This window comes from Urocampus carinirostris, chromosome 3, assembly GCF_059441175.1.
Source record: "Urocampus carinirostris isolate Australia breed hairy pipefish chromosome 3, RoL_Ucar_1.0, whole genome shotgun sequence".
Lineage (NCBI taxonomy): Eukaryota > Metazoa > Chordata > Actinopteri > Syngnathiformes > Syngnathidae > Urocampus > Urocampus carinirostris.
The window spans coordinates 41,677,428-41,696,299 of record NC_142351.1 but is presented as its reverse complement, the minus strand read 5'-3'; the positions used below and the strand labels follow the sequence as shown (position 1 = coordinate 41,696,299).

General features: G+C 39.2%; 1 protein-coding gene across 1 annotated transcript in view; it reads right to left on the bottom strand.

Annotated features, from left to right (window-relative positions):
- The window catches only part of sema3h (sema domain, immunoglobulin domain (Ig), short basic domain, secreted, (semaphorin) 3H), an 82,596-nt gene that overhangs the window by 28,930 nt on the left and 34,794 nt on the right, over window positions 1-18,872 (bottom strand). The window contains exons 3-8 of the mRNA XM_088331902.1: window positions 15,204-15,266; window positions 14,649-14,768; window positions 8,776-8,869; window positions 8,571-8,690; window positions 6,545-6,690; window positions 4,996-5,110 (exon numbers count right to left, since the gene is read on the bottom strand). Of these exons, the coding sequence (XP_088188028.1) occupies window positions 4,996-5,110; window positions 6,545-6,690; window positions 8,571-8,690; window positions 8,776-8,869; window positions 14,649-14,768; window positions 15,204-15,266 (658 nt within the window). The remainder of the gene's footprint in view (window positions 1-4,995; window positions 5,111-6,544; window positions 6,691-8,570; window positions 8,691-8,775; window positions 8,870-14,648; window positions 14,769-15,203; window positions 15,267-18,872) is intronic.

Here is an 18,872-nt window from a genome sequence, read left to right as displayed (position 1 = left end):
ATCTGTTGCCCAATTAGTTTAGTTTCAAAGCACCCTATTTTTGCTGTTGACTCTCTTTTGTTTGATTTTCTTTTTAATCCCTCATATGTGTACTCCTATAAATTGCTATTTTGGTAGGGCCAGGTCCTGTGGAAAGTTAGACAGAGGCCTTGATACATACAACACGTAGGATTTATTTTGTTATACACACCAGGTTAGAGAAGTATTTGAAATGTAGGCCCATTTGATAGGTCTGACTTGGGCACAACACCGGCTCCCGAGCCGGTGTTGTGCCCAAATCCGACTCCTACGCAACCCCCCACCCCCGCCCCCCGCCCTTCGCGTGAACGCGCATTCTGCTGCGATCGTTTTTCTTGGAAGCGTGCATTGACGTTGGTGACTTTTTCATCCGCGTTAGCAAACGCATTTTGTAGAATACGATCGCACTTTATTGTTTAAATAAACGCGTTATATAGACTAGGATCTCCCAATTGTTATAATTAGCTCGCTTTATTGTTTTAATAAGCGTTTTATATAGAATACGATCGCTTTTGTTGGAAGCGCAGCAGAATGCGCGTTCATGCGAGGGGGGGAGGATTTTATATACGGTGTGCATTACCGTTCGATTACGTTCACAACAAAAACAAAGACGGAATGGTTTAAGTTGTATTACATTCCCAACAAATGCAAGACGAAGTGATTTTGGTTATATGTTCGCCATTACATTCCCTAAAAGTGATATAAAAGTGAGATAAAACGAGGTAAAAGTGGTTGTAGTAGCGAGGGGATGCAAATCTCGGCAGGGATGTATTTCTCGGCATAACACCGGGCTGTAGAAATCATAACCGCTCAAGACACAGTCCCGTGAAGATCAAGATTTCAAGCTATGGCACCGAAGAAGCCAATATGTTATTATTGTAATAGTTTTTCATTTTTATTTTATTATCTTGTTATGAAATGAAAAGAAATTTCAAGAAATAAAAATGGATTAAGACGAGGTCACTACGGTGACGGGGATCCATGTACACCCCTTGGCACAACTGACGTGTGCTTGGCAAATCGCGGAGAAAGGCGTTTGACCGTCACACGCGTAACACGCTAATTTCACGTAATAACACCGCGATACAGGCGCAGAACATGCTATTACCATGCTCCACCCACGATTACCCGCTGAAATTTCCCGTCCTACCCATGTGTAACCACGCACTGGCCGCGGCCAGAGCACGTCGTTCCGCGTCATTTCCGCGTCATTACCTCGTGTGCCGCCCGCGGTTAACACGTGCTCAAAGTTTTGAACAGCTCAAAACTTTTTCGCGCGGCCAACCGCGTGTGAATTTCCGACCGCGAGTAAAGCACTGCTGTATCTCGTCTATATGGCGGTCTCAAAGCGTCTAACAGCGCCCAACAGCGTCTGCTTCACGGCCAGAAATTTCTGGCCTTGATTCAGCATCGATACACCCGTGAAAGGCTGTGTACCCGCGCTCTAAAGTATTGAGCAGCGCAAAACTTTTTGCGCTATCAACCGCGCGTGAAATTTCGACCGCGTGTTGAGCACTGCTGTATCTCGTCTGTATGGCGACCTCAAAGTGTCCAATAGCGTCCGCCTCACAGGCAGAAAAATTTCTGGCCGTGATTCAGCCGCAAACGGCTGTGTGACCGGGCCCTAAGTTCTGTTATCCTATTGTTACACCTTACCTTTTTGTTACACCATTATCTTGTGTTTTCTTTATTCTTTGCACCTGCACACCCAGGTTCCCATTTTACTGGTTTAAGTTATTGTTGTTACCTTATTACATACCTGGGGAAAACCTAGGCTTAATGGTTGTAAATGGAACATTTATTCTGCTGGATACCAGAGAGATAGAGTTTGCGAACATTGGAGAGCAATGAGTGTTACTTTTAACATTTGTTGAAACCTAAGTGTGAGCACGTACGTGTTTGTGTAAGACACAGCCATTGTGCATGATTTATCCAAAGTCTTAATGTACACAGGATACCGCACGTGCATGCGTGTGGGCATGTTTAGTTTTCAACAAACATGGGTCTTGAAGTTTACTTTGTGCGTCCTCTGTTGACAAAAGAGTCCAGATAAGGAACTGTCCTGTTTCCATATTCTCTAAATGCCTTGCTTTTCTATCTGCATGTCTATGTAAAAGTGGTACATTTCATCTTGTCGCCAAAATGGCCTTTTAAGCATGTTTTTGACAATACGTGTGAACCAAATAATTCACGTGTGTAATTGAATTGTCTTTATTGTCATTGATCTCAAGGTTGTAAAACAATGAATGCAATAATCCAGATAAAAAACTAATCAGGATAAAAGGCAGAAAAAGTATTTACAATTTAGTGCTTAGAGACTGGCCCAAGTTGTAATAATAGTGCAATATTCGTAAAACAAAAAGAATAGTGGTTCGTAACAATAGTGAAATGACAAGAAGTACAATGAGATTTAGTGGCAAAAGCAACCCCAAATAAGTAAAGTAACACAAACAAAGAAAATACACAACTGTTCCAATGTTTAGGGTCGCTTAGAAATGTCCTTATTTCTTAAAGAAAAGCACGGTTTCGAGTATCTGGAGCATCATATTCATCAGTATGATCAAAATGTCAGAATGGCCGGAAAGAAAACTTCCACGTTAAAATCAACAGTCTATTCTTGTTCTATGAAACGAAGGTTATTCCATGGGCAAAATCGCCAAGAATCTGAAGATATAATATAATGGTTTGTACTACTGCCTTCAGAGAACAGCGCAAAGAGAATCTAACCAGAGTGAAAAGAAAAGTGGGAGTCCTAGTTGCACAACAAAGCAAGAGAACAAGTACATGAGAGTGTTTAGTCTGAAAAATAGATGCGTTACAGGTTTTCGCATCACACGGCTTTGTTAACTATAACCTGCAGAACACCAGCATCAACGTCTATATTGAAGAAGTGACTCAGGGATGCTGGCCTTCAAGCCAGAGAGTCAAAGAAAAAGCCAATATCTGAGACTACCCAACAAAAGGAAGAGCAATGGGCAAATTAACACAAACTCATTTGATCTGGGTGACCCCCAAACTTTTGAATAGTAGTGTTTGTAATCTGAATTCCTCTTATTTAAAATACATCTAAATTCATTCTAGAAATTCTAAGAAAACTGTGAGACATAATCAGAGATTAGATTTTTTTTAAAAAATAAATATCCTTATTTTCCTGACTAAAACCTACATTTATGCTTTTAAGCCATCTTTTCCAACTATCCATTTGCTACCTTTTTTCCCCAAACCCTCCTTTTTATATCCACTATTTAACCTTTCCGTTTTAAAAGAGCTACGGAAATAGTGAGTCCTTTCACATTCCATACACTGATCAAAACATTTACACTTCTGCTCGAACCAAAGACTGAGGGTGCGATCCCAAATATTTAAAAAAAAGCCCACACCAACTGAGAAGCTTTAAAACATACACAAACCCTGAATGGGACACCGATAATAATGACTAGAACTAACCGTTGAGGAAAGTTGCCATGGTGACCATGGCGGGGGCACATTGATGGACTCAGGGTTACAGACATGGCTGTTTTTGATCACTGCTGCAATAGCATAGCTAGTCAGTAACACGTATGTGTTCCCTCTTAAATTTCTTAAACCCCTGTTGCTCTTCCATTCTCACACTCAAATACAGCGGTACCTCTTATTACAAACTCATTTAATGCCAGACGTTTTTTTTGACATTTTGGCTTATTTTTAAAAGGCCTCGAGAAAATGTTGTTCTGTAGCCCTTAAAAGCGTAGGACATATAAAAAAACTTCAAATCCCATCTTTCATTAGTCTGTTTCTAGCTTTTACTATTTTTTAGTAAACGACTGTTAAACATTGAACACTAGTTTCGGAGAAACAGCTTTCTGTGAAAGGATGTATTTCAAGCAGAACTTTCACTTCAGTGCTTTTTTGCAATTGTGATACCTCCAATATCTGAACATTGCTTTTCAACATTAAGCATACTGGCACTTTGCTTGAAAAATAACATTTTATTGCAATAATATTGAACTCATGCATGAAAGATGCATGAAGTTTGCAAGTACTATTAAGCACCCAAAGTTTTCGTTGACGTGATCACATAATTTCGGTCACCATGGCAATCAAGGAAATGTCATGCCTTTCTGCCCTAATGATGATGGAAGGACTCTGTCATCTTTTTTAGAAAAAAAAAGCTAACTGTCTGTTCGTATCCATATCTTTGCTTCTCTCACCACGCTGCTTCCACCACTTGGGGGCCTCTTACACACTCTCAATCGTTACATACCGGGAGCAACACTAGGAAGTGGGGGCTTCTTCAATGTGTGGACAAAGATTTGATCCAAGACACATCTTCACAATCACTAAAAACACATTCAAAGAGTAATTAAATATGTTTATACAAACTATAGAAAAATGAACAAAAGACTGACCTCGTCTTGCCCATTTTGACCCTTATCTAAATTGTCTCTGTGATAACGACATCATCATAGACTGCTAATATTGGCACGGTATTCTACATCATTTGTCTTGCTATGAGTAAATATGTTCCGTGTTACCTTTGTAAGGTTAATTGTTGCTTGATAATGAAGATACAGATAAAAATTGGCAGAGGTTGACAAGTATGAGATGGAGAAACTGTTGATCATACATACGTACCCACTGTATTCTTACATTTAAAGTTACTGTAACTTTTAATGAACATACACACAACAAATATTTACAGCACAGTTCTTTATTATTTATTTTTTTTGCCTGCAGTATTTTGCATGCACAAACGTGACGAGCTGTAAGCTGGAATAAAAATGGTGAGGGCTCTCGAGCTATCTTTACTGATAACCGATGGGACTGCTCAACAACTGAATTTTTAAAAACTTGCAGACCAAATTTCTTGTGTTTAGAACTCCCAAAAACAAACACATACAAAGTTAGGTCTACAAAGTCATCATTAAACGAACCTTAAGAGTCCGACGTTGTTTAAAATCAATGCAATGATGAGGTTTTATTTATCTTTGTACTCACGCAATTGGTTAAAGTGTGTCTGCAGGCCATCTGGTCCTGGAACAGAGCACACTAAACGAGCCTTTTGGAAGGTACTCCATTTGTTGACCAAACTTCTCTGGCCTCCAATATCATTCTGCACACACATACAAATCACACTCACGTGAAAAATTAATTTGCTGAAAAAGGCTAATCAAAATTGTCAACTGAAGTTATACAAGCCAGCACAGGCAGCTCAACTAAGGAAAGTCGTAAGATATAGAATTTGACCCCCAAAAATCCTGAAAAAGTCTTTGCGAGAATGAGAAGCTATCTTAATGTATTTTTGTGTTTCCTGGGAGTTAAAAGACTGTATTCAGTAAGTACCCTCTAACTTGTTTTTTTTCTTTTTGTGTCTTTATTTGGGACACTCTCACATTTTTGGGACACTTTCACAGAAAGAAACTATTAAGAGGAAACACGAAGTGTTTTTTTGTTCAAATACAATGAAACATGCTGATAAAATCATTAGAACATTGGCAAGAGATTGAGTTCAAGTAAGAGATTACAAATATTCGTCCTCACTGCAAATCATTTATTTAGAACATTTTTGAGTGGTTTTGTTCGTTTTAGGAAATGGTGTTTATGTTAGTATCAATTAAATATTTGTTTTAAACAAAAAAATATATAATTGAAAATAAGCAAAATGATCTTCAACTGTATCTTGTGATTTACCTTTTAAACAACAGGGAAAAAATATAAAACTAGCCAAATTCACTCCTAGCGAAAAAACATTTGTCTTTTTGCAGCGCTTGTAAATATTACAAATAATGTAATGACTGAGTTTGAATTGACAGCCACATGCATATTTTTACTCTCTCATCACAGTTAAATCTTATTTTTTATGATTGAATTGTTTTTATTGTCATAATATTACATTGTGTACGCAACAAGATTAGACATGGCACTCCAGGGTAAATATGTAATATAGACTATAAAGACAAAAAATATAAAAGACCGCCAGGATAAATAGGCAAAAACATGTACAAAGCAGTGCTTAGAGACTGGCCTAAGTTATTCATATGGTCGAGCATAAAATAGTATTGCATTGTAACAATATTTCTATAAAAAGTAGTGCAATGAAATTCAGCAGCAAACAATCCCAAATAATTCACAAGATAAATATTTTTACCGTTTTGTGCCATTATAATATTACAGTTAAAGTTCTGTGACAGTGCCTTTTAAATTGAAGATTACATTTTTATTTTTTTTCAAGAAAACAACACACATCCTCATGCACACCGTGCGTTCACGACTACAAAAATCAAACACTTTGAGACTAAAATAAGACACAGAGATAGTGGCACACATAAACAGCCTCGGTTTGTGTGATGATCTATGATGAGGTAGGAACGTCCAAACAAGACTTTCTCCTAAAAAACACACACCTCCATAAACTCAGACACATGCGTCTCTAAGCACGTATCTGACATGTGCAGGCAAACGCTTTCAAATAAACAAGCAGTCTGAGGTGAATAGAAGCATGTAAACAAGTACGTAGTTTTGTTATACAAACATCTTCCTACCATACCTTGCACACCCGGGCCACTCTGGAGTAAAGTACTTTCCCGGCGGCCCCTTCGGCCTCCTGAGCGCGTTCGGTGAAGAACATGTAGACCTTATCATCTTCTGGATTATCTGTTTCAGACAGCGGGGCGACCCGCACGAAATGTGCATCTGGCAAACACAAGACAGAGAGGAAAAAAAAAAAGAAAATAACAATCTGTTGTACAACTCCTTGCTGATTTTACATTTAATTTTACACAAAGAAATAAATAATCTTGAACAGACAACAGCAAAGCAAAACACTAAACAGCAATCACTAGATTTTTTTAAATATATATATATGTATATATATATATATATATATATATATATATATATATATATATATATATATATATATATATATATATATATATATATATATATATATATAAAATACCATTGAACTACACTAATTTAGAAGCATGCCAAAAGCTCAATACATTGTCACTGTCTACTCTACATTGTCTGGATAAAAATGACAAGGGACCAGCTTCCGAGATGCAGGTCAATGTTTGGATATTGAACACAAACAAAATCAAACACTAAATAACTGATCCAAGAAAATGTTTTGCCATTGCACGATATGATAGTGGAGACTAAAACAAGCCCATATTGGAACGCTTATCCTAGAGGTTTTGATTATGCTAAGCCAAGGGTCAGCAACGCAAAATGTTGACAGGGTCATAGTGGACAGAAAAAAAAAGATCGGAGCCGCAAAAAATAAAAGGATTCCGTAAGCTTTTATAATGAATGCAAAACATGCTGTATGTTTTCATATTAATACTATCAAAATAACTAAGTCAGATGCAGTGCATGCAGAGAATGATGAACTATGTGACTACATTTACATTTTGAAGATTTAAAAACCTAAAACCAAATGGAACGTGCATATTGTGCCTCTTATCCAGGGAACAAAATGAGTACAAAGAAACGCAGCCTGCATTTTTACAGATAAAACAACAGTTCCTTGAAAATGTAAATGAAATAAAATTAATACAGTTCGAGTTTGATTTTTGTGCAAATATCAAACAAATGCCAAACAAGTGGCGCCCATCCCTCTCCAGGCCAACGTATGTTTCCACTCAGTCTCTAATCGGGGACCTTTCGCGTGTTGGGCGAATGTGCTAAACACTGCACTACAAAAATTGAAAAATAATGTAGTAAAATGTTATTTTTTTCCAATGGCAGATCATCTTTGTTCATTAAGGTTGATCTTTTATGTAGCTTTCCGGATGCATAGACTTACACTACATATGGATGGATACAACTGTTGTGTGACAAAATGTTTATAAAACCGGATGAAAATAAAGTAAAACTTCTAATACACTCTAAAAATACAGTAAAATCATGAATCACGGCCAAATTATTCACCATAATCAATGAGCTGTATTACCTTCTGAACCAAGGTGACCACCAACAATAAGAAAAACGATTAATTGAAGCAATGTGATAATTTAATCTTTTCAAAAATTGAAATTGGTGCTGGGATTTTTCTATTATAATTAGTTTTGACGGACGGTGTGCCTCGAGATGATTTTAACCTAAAAATGTGCCTTGGCTTAAAAAAAGTTTGGGATTCACCTAGAGTTCAGTGTGCACGACAAAACAACAGGTAATAAAGGATATAATTGTGATTCATTCAAACAATTAGAAATCTTAATAATTGTGATTGCATTAAAAATTAGGCAAAGAAATTAAAGCTTTTTCTGGTATTGCATTGAGTATACTTCAACTGATGCCTTTTATTATTAGTCAGGTGTCAACAATTTTACGATCCCATATGGCCCCCATCCTGCATGTTTTAGATTCCCTACGTCAATTCACACGCTACAAATGATTACAAATATTTTCAGACTTCTTTAGAGCATGCAGATGACCTGATCATTTGAACCAGGTGTGCTCAAGTTGGGGAAAAACATCTACAATATTTCCTGTCTTCCTAGAGAAAGAGATGAGTTTGTTTTTAAACAAAGTGATCCTGCTTGAGAAACTTTGTTTTTTCCTCTTACCATGCAGCCAGGTGGAATCATACTGCTCGGTCCGGATAACATGCCGTTTGCCAAGACTACGGAAGAAGGCTGAGTCCCTGCTCATGAAGTCTGAAGTAATGCCAGCATAAAGTTCACTATCTACAAAACACAACAAAAACACCACCTCTCATCACTAAAGTTTTCCAATGTATCTTCAAAAATTAAAGTTGTGAAGCTAACATACCGACGATCGCTGATGCCGTTGTCTGAAATGGGTCGTATGGACATTTTCCTTTCCCGCATTCAGTTTGACTGTAGGAGAGCATCTGGTGTCCCGACTGGAGAGAAAAAGAAAGACACCAGTCATTTTTGTTTTAAATGTGTGCTACAAATGAAAGTTGTTTTGTACACAGGCTAACCAGTTACTAATCCCTTATTTTAATCACAAGTATACAATACACCAAAACAAGTAGGCATGTTTATATGCCTGGCATCCTCCGATACTGGGGGCCTCGTGCGCGCAGTGAGGGCCTCTAGTGCGTGACACTCTAAGCGCCATGCATGTGCAGCCTCCGCTGCCAACGCCTCCCTAAGGTGCGGGTTGTGGATGAATGACAGAGGTTGGCTGCTTGCAGGCTCAGCTGGAGGAGGTGAGGTCACTCATACAGGACTGTTCCTCTCCTGCTGCCCCTGTATTGACGCCAGGTGACTCCCAGGCTTCCAGGCTAGTGGTTCTGCCGAAAGTCGATTAGATCTTCTTGGCGGCATCGACATCTCTTTTTTCCTAAGGGCAATTGTCACTCGTGCCCTCACCTTTTCCATCCAGCCTCCCTGTCATCCGCTCCAAACTCGTCCAGCAAGATGGGTGAGGACTCTGTCAGGGCCATGCTTTGCAGTGCCTTGGAGCAGCTACATGTGACTGTGCCTCTGCAGGCTACTTCAGACCCTGAGAGCGCCTTTTTTTTCAGCACGGGCGGTACGACTCTGCTTCTGTTGTTCCCGCGTGCGAGGATTTTTTTGTGTTAGGATCACTCCTGCTGGAGGGATACTAAGGCCTTACCGCACCATTTGGCTGATGGTTGTGCTTTGGTAGCAATGTAGGATGTGGCCGGTAATGGTTTGGCCCAGATGCCATATGTGGAGCCACCGCAGTTGCATCACGCGCCCTTTCGGGGGCCTGCCCGCACCTCCCTGTCTTATGGCCCCTTCTTCCCGCCCCTCTAAGGTCCCCGGAGCCCGGAGGTCCAGGGATTGAGAGCTTGGGGCCGGCTGTCAGACAGTCGCTGGGCTGCCGGTGCTCAGGACCCGTGTGTGGTCTCCATCTTGACCCACGGGTACAGCCTGCAGTTCCAACGCTGGCCCCCCATCTTGGGAGGGTGCCTTCCGTCGCCGACCGGCCAAATGGCCTTAGATCGGGAGATGTCCAGCATCCTGGCCAAGGGTGCCATCGAGCCAGTGGATCCGTTGATGCATCCCCCTGGCTTCTACTTGAGCTACTTCCTTGTTCCGAAAAAGACCAGTGGTATCCGACCGGTCCTGGATCTGAGGTGGCTCAACCTAACGGTAATGCCGTTTGGTATGTTGACAACTTCAGAGCCTTTGCGTACGGTTGCCCAGGTAGAGTGGATCTCCTTTGTGGACCTCCAGGGTGCCTACTTCCACATTGCTCCTCGGCATCATCATTTTCTCCGGTTTGCACACTGGCAGTTTCGGATGCTCCCTTTGGGGTTCTCCCTTGCCTAGCGAGTGTTCACACAATTTGTGAAGGCACCCCTCGAGCCCCTGCAGTCGATGGCGCTGAAGGTTCTGCCGTACCCCGACGACTGGCTCATCTGTTTCAGGGGTTCCTCGGGAATACCTGGCATCAGCCATTCAGTGCTTGAAGTACCGCCCATGGCGGTCGGTAGTCGGTAGGGACGAACCAAAACAAAAGTTACAAATGTAACTACGGTTCTATGAGTCCGGTATGACCGCCAGGGCGTCTTGCCACTCAGAATCCTTGTGTCCTCGCGCAAAGATTATGAAAGTGGCTTACCTGAGAGTGTGACCGTAATTTCTAGACATTCCTAACGATCGCAAGTGGTATGAATAACTAATTCTGTATGCATTTCTCGAACTGCACATGCGGGAACGTAACATTCAATGCTTGAATAACCACCCCTGGCAGTAGTACAGGACTCATAGAGCCACAGTTACATTTATAACTTTAGTTTTAGGTAGTAAGATTTAAAAGCGAGCATATAATTTGTAACTAGTTGGCTACTTTTTGGGTGTCAGCAATCCATGAAGCAACGAAGTTACTTTTTAAACAAAGTAGTAACGGGAACTAATTTTTTTTTTTCAATAACGTGCCCAACACTGGCTGACACACACAAAGTTGTTTTAAGCATAATATTAAATGGTAAAATCGGGGGTTAGTAGGTTAAGTAGAAGGATTGGAAAATGTGTGAAGTTTAGTCTTAAACCAGCCAGCGCCACCAGTTCATCCGAGCACATGCTCTGATCTTGCATGAACCTTTCATTGGATTAGTCGGTTCCTGACACATGCACACAAAGCCTGACCACACAACTTCACAAGAGGCATGTACTCAGCAGTGTATTTAGAATGCATAATCCAATTCACATAGCTGTGACAATAATACTAGACATGACCAGAGCCACAAAAACCCTTTTTACTGTGTTTGTTTATTAACACAAGGACAAACAAGCTTGGATATCGTTTTTTCCCCAGGGCCATCACCACCCAAGCGTGCAAAACTGTGAAAATACACATCTTGTGTCTTATTTGGGAATGTTTTGTGCCGCTAATATCATTGCACTGCTATTTATTGCACTATTGTTTTAATGCACTATTTTTCATTTTTCACTATTATTCTAACTTGTGTTACACTCTAAGCACTATGTTGTAAATATGTTTGCCTGTTTATTCTGACAGTCTGCTATTTTTCTCTTTAAAGTCTTTATTTCATGCTTACAATGGATTGCCTAGTCTCATCTCCTTGCATACAATATTTTGCCACGTTGACATTGATGACAATAAGGAGAATTCTGTTCTATTCTATTCTACTTATTTTCTGTTCGTCCATCAATTTATTTAGAACCGCTAACGCTCATAAATGTTACAATTGCATAACGTAACTAATTTCATATTGCTAAAGTAATTGTGTACATTCAACAAGGAACTCATTTTTTATAAAACAATATATTTATCAATTTAACTCAATAAAATCATTATACTTTAAAATACACACTGTAGCACACTAAGATAAATATCAAAATTTGTAATTTCAGGTAAAAATAGACATGTCCTAAAGGGACAGTGCATAATATTTGACCACTAGATGTTGCTGTATTGTGAATTGCAGGTGTTGACAGACCAAAATGTTAAAATAGCTATTTGACCAGAAAAACATAAATATATTCTTTATATATTTCTATTAATTGGAAAATGTTAGGCATGTTTAATCCATGTCTGTCCTCCTACAAAAACAATATAATTTTCCATTATAAAACAATTATAAAAAAGTGCCAGGGAGCCACTGTGCCACTGAAAATAAATGCTACAAATCACAAGAAGAAAGGAAACTTCAAGTACTCAAACCGACCGAAACACAACAGCTTTTCACAAGGTTTTTGAGGGCACAGTAGCAGCAAGATAGCGTAATCAGCTCCCTTTAAGTGAGACTCATATTATGTAAATGTATAAAAAATTCTCGACCCACAAGTATTTACAAAAATGCACTTTATATGATGGTTTTATGTATTTCTCCTTATTATTCAAATCACTCAATTGTATCATATCAATTTGAGTTTTTTCAAACACTTGATTATACACAAAGAGTGGCTTTCACGTTCCAAAAAAATAAACAATTATTTCTGAATTCTCAGAAAGTTAAGACTGGTTGAAATGTGCTCAATTCATACAGGCAGACACCACACTCACACTGTCTGATAGACGTGTGCAATAGGGGCCATGCATGAGACACACACATACATCCAGAGACACAGTTTAAAGCAGGCATGTCAAACATCCGGCCTGAGGATGGTTTAATTTGACTTGCCATAAATTTCTGAATATGTCAAAAGAACAAGCGAGTGTCTAGGTCAGGGGTGTCCAAACTTCTCAGAAAGCGGACCCTATTTGGTAAGCTGAAGATGTGCATGGTCTGACTATTCAGCCTGGCATTCTTTGAACAGTCTTAAGGTTTAACCGTTTCCGTGAAAAAATTGATGTGCTTGGCAATCACCGGTGTGATCAGTGGTGCAACTTTGTAATCACCTTTGTGGCATCTTCATTTGACTCGTGGGGTCTCGTGAAAAAGTGCTGCTGTGCCGTTAAAACAGCTATCAGTTGCTACACTCTTGCACAGCGTTCCTTTAAAGTCAACTTTTTGTCGTCAACATGTTTCGTTTGACAGTCCCTCTTTACACTATATTATTTGAAATCAGCAACAGGCTCTTGCCAAATTAGGCAGGTGCAGTTGTTTCGGATTTCGGCAAAAATATACTCCAATTTCCATTTGACCTGGAAGCGATCAACTTTCCTTTTTTGGGGTGGACTAAAATTCTCACAGAAAGCCATGGGCAAAGTGGCCAAAGGGCTTCTGCCATCATCCGGCGAAATGTTTTTGTTTGTTTTTTTGTACAATTTGGACACCTCAGTTAACATTACTGGCGGGCCACAGATTATCAATTTAATGTCAAAGGCTGTGGGCCAGTAAAAATTTGATCACGGGCTGTAACAGGCAAGCTGGAATTTGGACATGCCTGGTAGAGGTCATTTCTTTAAAAGTTATGATTTTTCAAATAAATGCAAACAAAAGGCTCTCTCTAGCCGCTAAAGGTCAGTATTACATGTTGTATATCATAGTAAATAGGTTTAAATGTAATCTGCAGTTATCACATTCAACGCCAAACACATAAATCTTCTTTCCCTATTGTTTGTGAACAAATGGGTGTGTTTAGAAAAGATCGCTTGGCATCCATATGAAGAGTAGGTTGCTAATGCAGGCTTAATGATAATGATCAACCTACTCAAAAGTGATTCAATACAAGGTGCAAATGCTCTGTGTTTAACTGTTGGAATATATTCCCCAAAAAGTAGACAAGAAGTCGTTTTAGAGACGTTTGCGTGAGTGACGTTTGTTAGGGAGCACAACACCAGTAATTTATAGAAACAACTAGGAAGAGCTGAACAAAATGGCACCAAAAAGAAGATCATACTTTTCAGATTACAATCTGGAAACAGTGAAATATGAATCAATTACCGAAAACGGTAATTGAGCAGGGAATAATATGTTATGTCGCTACTGACATTACCAGGCATGTTAGTCATGTGACGTTATTATACCATACGCTTATTCAGCTTGTTCTTCTCTATTTCTTTTTTTTTTAATTGCCTTTCAATATGACATGTATGTTTTAGGTCTTGGATTTTATCACATACATTTACCCCAAAAATGCAATTTATACTCCAGGTGCAACTTATATATGTTTTTTCCTTTTTAATTATGCATTTTTTTATACTCTGGACCAACTTGGAAAATAACATGTACCTTGCATTTTCAGTTGCAGGAAATTAATTCTTCCCATTGGAATATACCACTGGAAACGCTACTTTGTCTTTTTTGCATGGCCCATAATAAATGTCCATAATTTATACATAATCCCGGTTTAGGTGTAGCATGCACCTGTCCTTTTGGAAACGACCTGTAAGGGGTGATAACGCTACTTACGTCAATGCCACAAAATAATGCCAGCTGCAGTTAACCACAAGTAGGAATTAATGCAACGGCAAAGTGAAGCGACCAGAGACCAGTGTCGGCGCCATTTCTAAGCAGGCTTGTTGAGAAACAGCAATATAATGTCGCATTTACAAGCACTTCACCCAAAATTCAAGCAATTTTGAAACCTTGAAAACACAGCACTAAATTTCAAGCATTGTCAAGGATTTCAAGCACACATACGAACCGTGTGGGTCAACAATGTGTTCTTATTTATTTAGTAAATGGAAATCTAGTTTGTATTCTAATTATAACATTGAAAGAAGGAAATAAAGATCAGACTGGGAAATCAGCTCCAGCCAGGATAAAATCCGAGTGTGTTTTGCAGTCATACCTGTTGGAAGATGCTGGTAGCTATAAAAGCACACCTTGGGTTGAAGGCCCCTGTGCCACACACATACAGGTGAGTTGAATTGAAGGGCTGCAGGACTCGTAGAAAGTTTGCACATTCCGTCTGGATAGGGAAAGTGACACAAATGGAAATCTTTTCAAACATCGTTGATCTGGTTTATTGTCAAGAAAATAAGCCCTTCTCCGCAAATAGCACATCTTTTTCTGTCAGATTGCGATGCAAATTCTGGTTTCAACTCACTCCAACAGGGTTGAAACAAGGCAATGCATCACCTGCTTTTAATCCCCTATTGTTATGTGAGCACTTCAAGAGTTGTTTTTCTTGCCTGAATAAATTGAAAACTCTTGACGGTTTGGATCACAGTTAAGAGAAAACAAGTCTACCGTACAGCAGGTAGAAGATTAAAGATATCTCAAGTGATTGTTGAAACAGAGTTGTGGTAAAGTGCGTACAACTAATACAGCATAGGTATTACAGATTTATTCACGCTGAGGGTGTGTTTATCGTGTGTAAGTGAGAGTGGCAATGTGGATTCACCTCCGGATCCTTTCCAGCCATTAAACATTCTTGGACTCGGTTGGGACTGGCGGGCCAGTGCAACTGAAAAGAGTGTAAGAGATAGTGTGAATTGACAAATGCTTTCACTGTTCACTTTACATTTCCCTATCACAGGCTTGGCAGATGCTTTGTGAGGAGGACACTCAGCATGAGTGGAACACTAATCTTAAAGAAAGAGGTCAGGAGGAGACAATAGAGGGTTGTTACTGCAGCAACAAGCCTCACTGCTAATTCATTGGTCTATGGATTAACTGATGACACTAATTTGGCAATCACAATCATGCAGAATTTGCTATTACTTATTTCAATTTTTTTTTTTTTTTTTTTTTTTACTTTTTATTTCTCACACCAATTTTGACGGAGGTTTGATTCCACCATCTTACATCAACACAAAATATATACACTTGACACACTCATAAATAACAGAAGGAACAACAGAGAAGAAAAAATACTATTAATAGAAAAGAAGAATAAATGTTCATACAATACATCCATACAAAAAGAAATATATATATATAAAAGATAAATAAATAAAAATATACACCAAAAAAAAAAATACATAATAAATAGGGGGAGGTGTTTAGACATCAAGTAAAATTTGTGTGATAGGCCTCCATCTTTTCTCGAATTGGTCAAGTTTCAGTTGAAGTCTTGCAGTGATTTTTTCCATAATGTACATTTGCTTTAATTTGTCTCTCCATTGTTTTATGTCAGGAGGTTGTGGTTTCAGCCAGGACACTGTGATCATTTTCTTTGCTGCCAGAAGCATTACCTTTAGTATATATTTCTGTTGACCAGATAGTAATTCTTCTGGCAAAATTCCTACTACGTAAGCCTTTGGGTCCAACCGCAACTCCCAGCCAGTAATTAATTTTATTTCTCTCTGGAACTTATTTCAAGTTTTAATCAACATATCTCTTTTTTTTTTTAGATCAAGGCTTCGCCCTGAGTGAACACTATGTGAAAGTCGATGGGAAACATTGGCTCTTTTATTAGTAATGATCAAAAAACTCAATCATTCCATTTTTTGCCCCACAACATTAAAAACAGTTGAGAATAGGCTGCACCTATTCATCGATTTGTTTGAATGTTATTTGAGGATAATGTCATATACTTTTGCAACTGATACTCAATCATTGCTACAGATGACAAGTGGGGTTGCTGTCAGGAAACAATCCTCCATGTCAAGTAATAGCTCCCTCATGTAGTTGTTGCCCCGCCTGATGGAGAGCTGATTAGATTAGAAACCACAATCAGCGTTATCACCACATACCACACACTGGCAGGAACCAGCATGGACCACCGCCAAACAATTGTCACCATCCTAAAGTACCATTTAGTAGAAATGTAACTCCACATTTGCAGACAAAAGACCTACGCTAGGGTGGGTAAAAAGTGAATCCTGTTTTTGAGGCGATAAAAAAGTCAATGTGATTGTCTTGTAATATGGTTCAATCAAATGTACAAAAGACATCCTATGGCTTTTACAAAAAAAGCACAGTGGCTTTATACCTACTTTCAAGCAGGTCTAGTTATTGGTAAACGTCGTGTAACGGATTTTGGGTAAATACGATTGACTTGCTAAAAGACAAATGCCTTCTGACAGGTTGGGTGGAAGTCATTTCATTGTATTCATAGACATGTGACTCTTTGAATCAATTAATTGAATGCATTGTTAACCACAACTGAATTATAAAATGACTTATTCAGTCTAAGTAGACCACTTCAGAGTGCTTACTTCATATAACTGTGATCTCCCCCGACAACATCTGAGCATAAAATTCTAGGTTATTTAGTTTGTTTGGTGCCAGTTGGGGAGAAGCACCAGCAACTAAAAATAAAATTGGATTTATCGGACCAGGATTTTCCATTTCTGCGAATCAGTTTATCTGTCTGCCGTGTCAAGGGCTATATACATCTCTCTTGAATCAAGGCCACTTTTTGCTAATGCATGTGCCAAACTATATAGATATGAGGTACAATAGAGTCACCTACATAGTCTGGGTTCCTCCAGACCTTGTTGCCCCACAAAGCATTAAAGCTTTTGTTAACATAAGCTAAACGCCCCCCCCCTCCCCCAACCCCCCATCTGACATCAGTGGTAATAAATAGTCAAAGCATGTCACCAAGCCGTTTGTGTATTTGTTCACTCTACAGTGGAACACTTGTCTACTAGCCATCCCAAGAGCAAAGAAGGCCGCGGGTTTGAGAGTGTTCTCCATTCGGGCCCCGGTGCTGTGGAATACTCTGCCCTCTGAGATTTGATCTGCAACCTCAGAGTAATTGTTTTAATCTAGGTTTAAAACATATTCACCTAGTTTGTCTCCCAAAACCTCAAATTGACATTGACCAATATTTTCCAGGGCCAGACTTTATGTTTAGTCTGTGCCTTACACAAGAGTTTAACAAGTTTTCAGAAAAAGAAAAAAAACTGTCGACCTTCTGACTGCATACTATTTTTGGAATGTTCACATTAAATCACAAACTTAGGACTTACAGTGTGTTACAGCTTCCTCTGCACACTATGTATACCGACAAACACTGTTATTGAATAAACAAAAAGCATTAGATACAATCTATTTGGTTTATGTTCTGTTTTTTGTACACTATGTTAAGAGTATTCAAAACCCCTTTTGTTTTCTATGTTATAAAACAAAAGCTGTGCACCATTTACTGTAATACATACTAATAAGTCACCTACAGATTGAGAGAAGGTAACACTCAAACATGAAAATGTATGATGAACTTCAGATCTTGTGGGGGAGGGAGTGAGTTTCCAAGCAATGTTGCTGATTATTACATTGAGATGGGGAAAGATTAAAAGGTTGTTTATGCAGGGAAAACAAACTGCAATGATATGAATGTGGCAACACAGTGGGGTTGGTATTGCACAAAGGGAGGGATGAAAAAATACTGTGGACAAGTTAGAACATCTTATAAACACAATAAAAATGGAGCATGACTTTGTAGCCAGCCCAGGGTTGAGTTATGTCTTGGATGTGACTATCTATCTTAGGGTTGGCTGCCTGCCTGGCAGGGTGGGTGGGTCGGTGGCTGCTCATGTCATTCCAGGCTGTTGTTCTTTATACCTGTTTGCCCTCTGCCTGCATGCGTGTCTCACTGATCGAAGTATTGATTTTGTAGGCCATTGAAGGTACAGCTCTCTATCTGTCCTTGCTCTTATACCCTAAAAGCATCCTGACGTTCTGAATGACGGTTCATCATGTCTTTCCGCATTTTAGAGCACAAATATATCACTATATGTATTGTTTAACCCGTATAAATAGAGAGTTAAGTATTAAATACAAAATATCATCATAGCAAGTGCCAATAGCCAGTCTTCGTCATTACTCGCTGCAGGCAGAACATGCATGCCAGCGTATACAGCAGACAGGACCTGCGATTATGATATCAGTCGTTTGCAAGATATTACTTGTAATTGGAAAACCCAAACTCTCCTTTGTGTGGCTCAGGAGGTAGAGCGCTCGTCTTGGGATCAAGAGATTGCGGTTCGAATCCTGGCTGTGTTACATGTCGAAGTGTCCTTGGGTAAGACACTGAACCCCTAATACCCCCAATAAGCAGGTTAGTGCCTTACATGGGTGCTATTGGGAAATGTGAAGCACACCTTAAAGCACTTTGGGAAGT